Source organism: Bactrocera neohumeralis, unplaced genomic scaffold, assembly GCF_024586455.1.
Source record: "Bactrocera neohumeralis isolate Rockhampton unplaced genomic scaffold, APGP_CSIRO_Bneo_wtdbg2-racon-allhic-juicebox.fasta_v2 cluster10, whole genome shotgun sequence".
In the NCBI taxonomy this organism is placed as follows: domain Eukaryota; kingdom Metazoa; phylum Arthropoda; class Insecta; order Diptera; family Tephritidae; genus Bactrocera; species Bactrocera neohumeralis.
In genome coordinates this window covers 14,280,850-14,291,807 of record NW_026089623.1, presented here as the reverse complement: position 1 = coordinate 14,291,807, position 10,958 = coordinate 14,280,850, and the positions used below count along the sequence as shown (strand labels likewise).

Here is a 10,958-nt window from a genome sequence, read left to right as displayed (position 1 = left end):
TCTGTTTGCATCCCAAACTTATTCTCAACTGAACATGTCACTTTTTGAGCCGAATTCTCGACATTTGCAGGAAATTTTGCTTTTCGTTTTTAATTCCACGAAAAGTGCGGCTGAGGACCCGTCCACGCTTTACTGATGCTGACACATATATAGATAATACTATTAGTCTACTACTACCATTTACATGATTTATATTAGGTATTAAAAAAATATAGAATTTTTGTAAAGCAACTTGTGTTAGTTTACAAAAAAATGGATCATAAAGCATTTCGTGTGTTAGTTAAGCATTGTTTTTTGAGGGAATAAGGGAAAACACTTTTGGACCGTTTTAATACAAGAAAGCCTTAAATTTACAAAAAACACGGCGGAAGCAAAGTTGTAAAATGAAATGTGAAAAATGATCATGTTTCTTATGTACCCTCTATAGTACTTCATGCATTTAAGTCAAATAAGAAATTGTATTTTGTCCAGCTATTTACTATTTTATATGTACTTTGTGAGTAGACATGGACGAATTTAGAATTGATGGAAAGAAGTATAACGCAAGAGGAAGTGAAAATATGCTATGTGATGATTGTGATGATGATGTGGAGGATGGGGTCATGTGTAGAAGTTCACGCAAGTGAGGAAAGTTCTCTGATCGCCATTCACTTGGGAGTGGCCAGAAACGATTCTTTTACATATGACTCAAGCAGCTCACTACTTCCGGTCTTTGACCAAGTATCCTCTGGGTAGCCTAAGAACATCCGTTCGAAGGTGAGCTAAAGTGAGAAGGCGAAACATCCCCTGCATAGGGTTGTGCGCTGGGTTTGGGACCTGCCACGTAAAAAGCCTACCCCAATGAAAAACGACAAACAGCCTCGGATGAGAAACCCCTCTTTTGATGACGACCATGGCAAACGAAATAAGGACAACGATATCAGGGCATGCACCAGGAATGTCCGGTCCCTTAACTGGGAAGGTGCCGCTGCCCAGCTGGTTGATGTCCTCGTGAAAATAAAGGCTGATATCACCGCCGTCCAAGAAATGCAATGGATGGGACAAGGACAGAGACGAGTAGGCCCTTGTGACATTTACTACTGTACCACATAAAGGAGCGCAAGTTTGGTGTATTATTCGTGGTGGGAGAGAGACTCCGTCGCCGAGTACTATCATTCACTGCGGTGAATGAACGTCTAGCCACAATCCGCATCAAAGCGAGGATCTTCAACATATCGCTGATTTGCGACCACGCCCCGACGGAAGAGAAGGCCGATGTGACCAAAGATGCCTTTTATGAGTGCTTGGAGCGCACTTATGAAGGCTGCCCCCGCCACGATGTCAAAATCGTACTTGGCGACTTTAACGCCAGGGTGGGCAACGAAGGTATCTTTGGCACTACGGTCGGTAAATTCAGCCTCCACGACGAAACATCCCCAAATGGGTTGAGGCTGATTGACTTCGCCGGGGCCAGAAATATTGTTATCTGTAGTACTAGAATCCAGAATAAGAAGATTCATCAAGCTACCTGGCTGTCTCCGGATCGGAAAACTATCTTCCAGATCGATCATGTTGTGATGGACGGAAGACACGTCTCCAGTGTTTTAGATGTGCGTGTGCTCCGAGCTCCTAACATCGACTCGGACCACTATTTTGTTGCAGCTAAGATTCGCACCCGCCTCTGTGCAGCAAAAAACGCACGCCACCAAACACAAGGAAGGTTCGACGTCGAGAAGCTGCAATCACAACAGACAGCCGAACCATTTTCTACTCGGCTTGCACTCCTGCTCTCTGAGAACACTCGTCAACAACTCGGTATAAGGGAACTATGGGATGGCATTTCAAACACCTTACGTACAGCTGCAACCGAAACCACTGGTTTTCGGAAAGTGCAAAGGAACAGCTGGAACGACGAGAAGTGCCGTGTCGCATCGAAGAGAAAACAGGCTGCCTACCACGAACGTTACGTTCGACCACAACAGGTGCGGGATGGGATAGATACCGGGAGTTGAAGAGGGAAGCGAGATGCATTTGCAGACAGAAAAAGAAAGAAGCCGACGGCGGCTTACAGAAGGTTTCGAGACCGGAGCATACTCTTGTAGAACCCCCAAAGGTGATCTAATCACCGATGCTCAGAGCATACTTCAATTATGGAGGGAAATCACAACGCCAGGAGAAGGTGAACCCGATTCCCCAATAGATGACGGTGGAGCAGAAGTTCCATTGCCCGACCATGAAGAAGTTCGAATAGCAATTACCCGCCTGAAGAACAAAAAAGCGGCGGGGGCGATGGACTGCCGGCCGAGCTATTCAAACACGGCGGCGAAGAACTGATAAGGAGCATGCATCAGCTTCTTTGTAAAATATGGTCGGACGAAAGCATGCCCAACGATTGGAATTTAAGTGTGCTATGCCCACTGCACAAAAAGTGGACCCCACAATCTGCGCCAACTACCGTGGGATAAGCCTCCTTAACATCGCATATAAGGTTCTATCGAGCGTATTGTGTGAAAGATTAAAGCCCACCGTCAACAAACTGATTGGACCTTATCAGTGTGGCTTCAGACCTGGAAAATAAACAACCGACCAGATATTCACCATGCGCCAAATCTTGGAAAAGACCCGTGAAAGAAGAATCGACACACACCACCTCTTCGCCGATTTCAAAGCTGCTTTCGACAGCACGAAAAGGAGCTGCCTTTATGCCGCGATGTCTGAATTTGGTATCCCCGCAGAACTAATACGGCTGTGTAAATTGACGTTGCGCAACACCAAAAGCTCAGAATCGGGCAGGACCTCTCCGAGCCGTTCGATACCAAGCGAGGTTTCGGACAAGGGATTCCCTATCGTGCGACTTTTTCAACCTGCTTTTGGAGAAGATAGTTCGAGCCGCAGAACTAAGTAGAGAAAGTACCATCTTCTATAAGAGCGTACAGCTGCTGGCGTATGCCGTTGATATTGATATCATCGCCCTCAACACAGGCGCCGTTAGTTCTGCTTTCTCCAGGCTGGACAAGGAAGCAAAAGAAATGGGTCTGGCAGTGAACGAGGGCAAGACGAAATATCTCCTGTCATCAAACAAACAGTCGTCGCGCCCGCGACCTGGCACTCACGTCACTGTTGAAAATCATAACTATGAAGTCGTGTATAATTTCGTCTATCTTGGAACCAGCGTAACCACCACCAACAATGTCAGCCTAGAAATCCAACGCAGAATAACTCTTGCCAACAGGTGCTACTTCGGACTGTGTAGTCAATTGAGAAGCAAAGTCCTCCCTCGACAAACAAAAACGAAACTCTATAAGTCACTCATAATTCCCGTCCTGCTATATGGTGCAGAGTCTTGGACGATGTCAACAACGGATGAGTCAACGTTGCGAGTTTTCGAGAGGAAAGTTCTGCGAAAGATTTATGGTTCTTTGGGCGTTAGCCACGGCGAATACCGCATTCGATGGAACGATGAGCTGTACGAGATATACGACGACATCGACATAGTTCAGCGAATTAAAAGACAGCGGCTACGCTGGCTAGGTCATGTTGTCCAGATGGACGAAAAGACTCCAGCTCTGAAAGTATTCGACGCAGTACCCGCCGAAGGAAGCAGAGGAAAAGGAAGACCTCCACTGACTTCGCTTAGAATATCCAATTGGCGCCACGTAGCGAAAAGAAGAAACGACTGGCGCGCTGTTGTTAAATCGGCTATAATCGTGTAAGCGGTGTCTACGCCAATTAAGAAAAAGAAGACATGTTTTCATGATCTTAAATATTACAAAATTTTTAACTTATCTTATTTAAGAGAACCAACATATTCTATTTTGAACACAATGTTTTACGTTTAATTTAAGTTTAAATTCGTAAATTTGTAATTTAATTAAACTTAGTTGTGCTGGTAACCCTTCTCTTTATGTGCTTATACGCTGTGCATAACACCTTTCCAATTGGAAAATAACCGTAGGTTCATGTCGCTGCTAAATTTTACATGTTGATACATGTTGAGAGAGCAGCATATTTATGCAAAACCAGGTCATTATTAAATGGTTTTTTATTATACCTATATGAAATAAATGCATACATGCATCTCCTAAATAGAATTAGTTATTCTTGCATACACACCACCTGTGGCCATCGAATGGCATCCAAATAGAGTATTGTAGTAACTACCTGCCGCATACAACACTTCGCTGTTGGTATTTAATTTTGTTAAGCGTTCAGTGTTGTCGGTGTTGTGTTTGTGACAGCTGAAAATTATAAACTTTTAATTTAATTTAATTTAATTTAATTTAATGTGAATGAATTTCACTGTTCTCTGATTTTGTAGATTATATATTTGGCTGTACGAGGTGTGTTCAAAAAGTATCGCGAATTTTGTGTTTTTTCAAAAATTATTTATTTATTCATGAATATCTATTTTATCCCCTTATCCCATGATCCCATCTTCTTCAGCTCCTCCTTCGATGCCGGCTTTATCTCGTCAAGAGAAGCGTAACGTCGTCCTTTCATGGGCCTCTTCAGTATAGGGAACAATAAAAAGTCACAGAGGGCCAGATCTGGGGAATACGGTGGCTGCGGCATCATTAGTGTGTTGTTTTTGGACAAAAAGTCGCGCACAAGCAACGATGTTTGAGCAGGGGCGTTATCGTGGTGCAAAAGCCAATTTTTGTTCTTCCACAAATCCGGGCGTTTCTGGCGTATTGCTTAGCGCAAATTGCGTATAACTTGCCAATCGATATGTTTAGGTCCTCAGCAACTTCTCTAACGGTGATTCGACGATTGGCCAATACCATTTTCTCCACTTCATTAATTTTTTCGTCTCTTGTTGAAGTGTTTGGGCGTCCGGCACGCTCTTCGTCGTTCACATCTTCTCGGCCTTCTGAGAACATTTTGTACCACCGATAAACGTTGCTTTGGTCCAAGGTAGCTTCTGCGTATGCCACAATCAACATTCGGAATGCATCCGCGCATTTAATTTCGTTTTTCACACAAAATTTGATACAGGTTCTTTGATCCATTTTTTTGAATAGGTAAAAATCGAAGACGATCCAAAACACGCGCAAATAACTGCTGTTGCTAACATTACCTGATTAGAATGCATTTCATGTGGAGAGGTTTTTTGTTTGGGGATGAGATTCAGCAGCAAAAGAAGGATACTGGTGCATTAACATATGGTGTGATCGATTGCACATACAACATCGATCCGCTCTGCACTTGGCGACCGTATGTCCCTTATGCAAATAATTTATGCATAATGGCACCGATTGGACAAAGTCAAATCTCTGTTGCACAGAGAGAGTTTTAAAAGTAGGGCTAGCAGTTATGTAGTGGTCCTTTGTTTTACACTGCTGAAAAATAGGCTGATTTGTATTTGCAGCTACTAACGCCTATTTGGTCCTATTCGATTTGGTTCCTGGCATATGACTCTTGCTGATTGCAGCTCCGGGCTTCGTCCTCGAACATAACGCTCCTCCCGCTGATAACTGCTGAAATCTTCTATTCAGGATGGCTTCACAGTCCTTCCAGAATGGTAGCTTGTCGTAATCCAGCTGTTCTTCCCACTTTGATCGGGTGGCAGGGTCAACTTTTGTCATGACTATGTCATCGGCAGCCCATTGCGAGCACTGATCGATGACGTGCCGATGGCTTTTAGATAGTTAGCAACTCAAAAAGTTTCGAAATTGTATTGAAGAATATCAAACATTTATTATCGTAAACCTTTTTGAGATTTGCCAACGCCTTCGGATGTTGAAACGCTTTTACCGTGTCCAGAGCCTTACCAGATAGAGAATCAACAGAATTTCAAAATCTGGCATATTTGGATAATTATGAACCAAACTCTCAACCAAACTCATGAAGTTTTTAAACTCCGAATATTCCCACTTGCATTTCGGCAGATTCATTTTTGGGAGCCTTGAGCTGTGAGATGTTACGAATGATTTGTCCGCAAGAGACGTTCTCCTTTATGCTAATATTGTTTTAGTTATAAAACTTGTTTCTATAATTTTGTCCTTTAACCCCCCTTGGTCCATGTCGTCTTCTTAAATCTCTTCATCATTTCGAGTCGATATTCCAATTCAGTTGGATCTAACGACATGTTTTTTTCCAGAAGGCCAGCCTTTATACGCAAAATGCCTTTTTGCTTCACCGTTCTTTAATGCTTTAATGATTTTAAGTCGATCAGTTCCTTACTTGGAGAGAGGTTTGCGGTAGCTGGCTTGGGCTTGCCCTTTTTACTTGTTTAAATTAAAATTCAGAAAATGGGCGATAATGGTTGGCAACAGATATATTAGGAATTGATTACGAAAACGAAAAAAATGTAACGACTCACAATTATTCTATTCCATATCTGGGGACCCGACCAAACCGATTTCCACAAAATTTGGAACATGGCATTCCTTTTATATTGTCAAGTTGTGAAAATGAGCGAAATCGGACGATAACTACGTCTACTTCCCATATAGCGCAATTTTAAATAACAGTTGATTCGTTCAGTTTCAGTACACAAATCCAGAAGCAATTAATATAACGGAACAATACTTTGACGAATAATGCCTTTAGTGTATGCCACCTTATGATCGAAAACTCAAATTCAAATCCAACAAAGACTGTTCAAGCTGATAGTTACCGATTATTTGGACCCCAATAACTCTAGTTGACTTTTGTTCGAAAATATCGGTCATTGTTTGAGGTATACAATTGAAATTCAAGTATAGTACTTCTCTGACAATGGTATATACATATATACATACATATATGTCAAAAATGGGTCGAATCGGAACAATACTTACCTTAGCCCCCATATAGCTAATATAATGTTAATCGAATTTCAAAGTGACTTTGAACGGTATATATCGGCGAATATGTGAGTTATCCCAGTGGAACTTGGAAAAAGTACTTCTATATTTCATTAGTTTTGAAAGTACTTATTGGCTATGGAAGATGAAAGTGATTACTTCGTAAATTGATGGTATGCCAATGAAGAAATGGTTTATAAATTTAATTCAACCTCGCTACTAAGCCGCTTACGATTTCAGCAAATTGTATGCTTGTACAAATTTCTGTTGTTGTATTCTAGCAGATCATGTTGAATTTTATTTAAATTTCACTTGAAAAATAAAACTCATTACCAACCACAATGCGATTTCAGCAAATTGTATGCTTGTACAAATTTCTGTTGTTGTATTTGATATGTTGAATTTTTTTTTTCAAGAAGTAACGGCATTTTTTGGTAAACGTTCTCGTCCATGAAGTTATTTGTCACTTTAAAGAAGAATTTTGTTTGTGGGTGTTGCAAATAAATTAAGCAATAAATATAAAGTGCATAGAAATAAAAGTGGAGATACACATACATATATATGTACATATATAGTTATCAAGGTAAGTACTAACATCAAATTTTATTAATCATTAAATTTTATTAAATATGTTATATACATGTACATAAATATCGTACATACTAATAATATTATCAGATATAAAAAGATTAGCAGCTGCGCATTTAGCTAGAATGCAACTACAAAATGTGCAAGCAGAATCTAGAAGCAATGATATATTTATGGAAAACATTTCCAATGAAAACGAAATATTTATGAAAGACATTTCCAATGAAATTGATGATAGTAAGTTAAACTCAACATAAATAATCTTTTTTTTAATTACCACGTGTTTGTTGTTTTCTAGATAATCCAAATTCATCTAACTTAAAAAAAAATGATTTAAAATATAAACTGAAAAAGTGGTAGTTTGAGTACAGCCCAAGTAGAAATTCAGTGAACTCATTATTATCAATTTTGCAAGATGAAGGCTTGGATGTCCCTTTGTCGTTACATGGTCTAATAGGACAAAACGAAAAAATTATTGTAAAAAGCGTTCATCCTGGCTAATATTTCCATATAGGCATTAGCTATCATTTACAAAAAATTTCTGATTGGATTAAAAACATGTCTGAAATAGTGATAGATATAGGCATTGATGGTCTTCCTTTATTTAAAAGTTCCAAAAGGTCGCTATGGCCAATATTAGGCTCTATAGAAAATATGCAAGAAAAATATGTATTTTTAATAGGATGATTTAAAAAAATAATGCGAGAAGGAGTTCTCATCAATAAGCAACCTATAGCTGTAAAGATAATAGCATTTATTTGTGACGCCCCTGCAAGAGCTTATGTTACAGGGGTTGTAGGTCATTATGGTTGCCACAAATAGAAATTCTAGAAAAAGAATACAATTGAACATGTTGTGGTTTATAGCACAAAAAGGTGCGATGAAAGGACGGATTTAGATTTTAAAAATCGTGTGCACCCAGAACATCATAATAACATGTTTAAAAATATTCCTTCAGAGCTCGAAAAGCTTGGAATAAAAATGGTATCGCAGTTTCCTCTAGATCCCATGCATTTATTGGATCTAGGAGTAACAAAAAAAAATGCTGATATGCATTATAAACCGTAAAACAAATAATTTCAAATTGCAAAAAAAAGATAAAGAACTGATTTCAAAACGGTTACTTGCTTTAGATACTTTTATGCCAAAAGAATTTTCAAGAAAACCAAGAAGCCTCGATGAATTAAAATTCTGGAAGGCAACTGAGTTTAGGCAGTTTATTTTGTATACTGGCCCTATTGTTTTGAAAGGCATTATTAGTGATAAGCTTTACAATCATTTTTTAATTTTGCGCCTATCGTTTGTTATGTTCTAAAAAAAGCTATTTTGATAACTTGGATGTAAGCGACCAGCTATTAAAGAAATTTGTAATTCTGTTCCCCAGCTCTACTCTGAGATGGCAGTTACTTATAATGTACATAATTTGCTGCATTTACCGCAGTGCATAAGAGAAATAGGGTTTATCATGGACTTTACTGCATACAAGTTTGAGAATTTCATGCAAGACATAAAAAACAAAATTAAATGCCCAACAAGAGTTCTTCAACAGCTTAATAATTTATATGTAAATGAAGTAGTAGTGTCATCAAAAAGTCCAGTGGTTGGTTTTAAAACAAATCGGGAGAAATAATTTCATTTGAAAGCCATTTTTTTTTTATCAACAATTCAATAATTACTGCTGTATAACTCCTTGCATTCCCTTCAAAATTAAGGAATTTAAGCAAATCGATGATGAGAAATATATTGTGGGCAATAGAGTTTTGAACTTTGATAATTTTTTCACGCAACCAGTCCAATCTTTGTCAGCATTAGGAATAGTAATAGCGAGTAAAGATATATGTTCTGATTTAGAAATATTCAAAATAAGTGATATAAATTATAAATATACAGCTTTGCCTTATGGAGAACAAATCGTCATGATGCCCATTCTTCATAACGTCATCTGGTAATATTTTTATAAATTTTAGATATCTAAAAATTTTATATATTTTAAATGAAAATTGTTACACTTATGTTTAATTGCAGATGTCTTTATTTAAGTCGCTAAAAACACTAAATTAGAAGGTAATGTCAATAACAAAGTTCATAATTTCAATGTTTTTAATCAAAATGTTTGTGCTTATTAGAAAAACTTGATATCATTATAGCCAACCAAAACATCATAAAGAGACAACAAGCAGAAACGTTGGCGATGTTTAAGCAGCTATTTGAAAAAGATGTAGGCTCCTATGGAACGAGAAGTGTGTTCCCGTTGTCCAACTTGGAAGCATTAAAAAAACTGAATGCAGATATAGTGGCAGGTTCCAGTGCAGACTATGTAAGTTGTATATATAATCCCTTAAGTTTCACTATTTGACTAATAAAAATTATATCTATTTTTCTATAGATAAAAATCATTAAAAATATAATAGCCAAAACGGGGATTATTAAATCTATTGAGGGTATTTTCGAAAGGAGTCTTATTGTTCAGTTGAACTACGATGGCATTCATTCCAAATACTCCTTAAAGGAATGCAAGGTGTTAATCGACTGCTTGTTTGGTAAATAATTTTAGAAGGGAAAAATATTTACATATTTTCTAAAATTTTTTATGATTTCAGAGGCATTAATGAAAGAAGGATATTCCCATGGCGAGTTTGTTAAAGACTTGCGACAAGCTTTAAAACTGGTGAAAAATCGTCATTTCAAAACAAACTCCATATTAAAATCTAAAAAATAAAATATTTAAATAAAATTAATGGTGTCCACTGTTTCTGCTATTGGTAGGTTTATAGTAAGTAGTTACTAGTATGTAATAGAAAAAATAGTTTGGAGGAAAGTACTTCAAAGTATACGAAATACTGGGTTTATAGTAAGTAGTTACTAGTAATGGAAAAAATAGTTTGGAGGAAAGTACTTCGAAGTATACGAAATACTGGGTTTATAGTAAGTAGTTACCGAATTAATAAATTATTGGTGTGGGGAAAGTACTTCGAAGCACACGAAATATTAGGTTTATGTAACTACCTACTGAATTAATCAAAATTAGGTGTGGGGAAAGTACTTTCCGTCATATGAATTCGTAAGCGAAGTGGAGGTCCTTCGCTCCAATGACATTGATCAGAAAAACGAAATTAGATAGTATTATTGTAGGAAAGTACCTCTACTTATTTTTTCAGTAGGAAGTATCCAATTCTTTCCTACTTCCAAGTCCCACTGGGATATAACAGTATTTCTCTGTGCCTAAAATGGATAAATTTGAGCGAAAACTTGGCCAAGTCCCTATATAACTAATATCAGGATTTTCGAACATCCGGATGAGTTTGCTCTATATGATTAGTTTATTAGTACGTGACATGATAATAGTACTACATATGTATGTGGTATTGGGAAAAATAGATAAAATCTGGTCGTTACTACACCAACTTCCATATACTACATATAATGGATATCGTTTTTCTAACAAACCTTATGTGGCTGTCAGTATAGGAGTAATATATGTATGTATAGTATACATATGTATGTATATATAAAACTGCTTATACTGCGATCCTCAGGTTGACGATTTACACCATAAAGTATTTCCCTGGCTTTGGTTCTTGTAAGTTGCAAGAGTATAAAATG

At 37.9% G+C, this 10,958-nt stretch overlaps 1 protein-coding gene across 1 annotated transcript; it reads left to right on the top strand.

The window, feature by feature from the left end:
* The first annotated feature begins 7,480 nt into the window (after positions 1 to 7,480).
* Positions 7,481 to 10,074, top strand: LOC126765539 (uncharacterized). Its single transcript, XM_050483153.1, has 5 exons — positions 7,481 to 7,592; positions 9,396 to 9,419; positions 9,482 to 9,672; positions 9,742 to 9,895; positions 9,956 to 10,074. Exons 1-5 carry the CDS (start codon positions 7,481 to 7,483, stop codon positions 10,072 to 10,074), a joined length of 600 nt encoding a protein of 199 aa, XP_050339110.1.
* The last annotated feature ends 884 nt before the right edge of the window (positions 10,075 to 10,958 follow it).

Coding starts and splice junctions, on each gene's coding strand:
- LOC126765539 (XM_050483153.1), top strand. CDS start 7,481: ATGCAACTACAAAATGTGCAAGCAGAATCTAGAAGCAATGATATATTT. Junction 9,420..9,481: donor TAAAAACACTAAATTAGAAG/GTAATGTCAATA, acceptor TGTGCTTATTAG/AAAAACTTGATATCATTATA. Junction 9,896..9,955: donor GTTAATCGACTGCTTGTTTG/GTAAATAATTTT, acceptor TTATGATTTCAG/AGGCATTAATGAAAGAAGGA.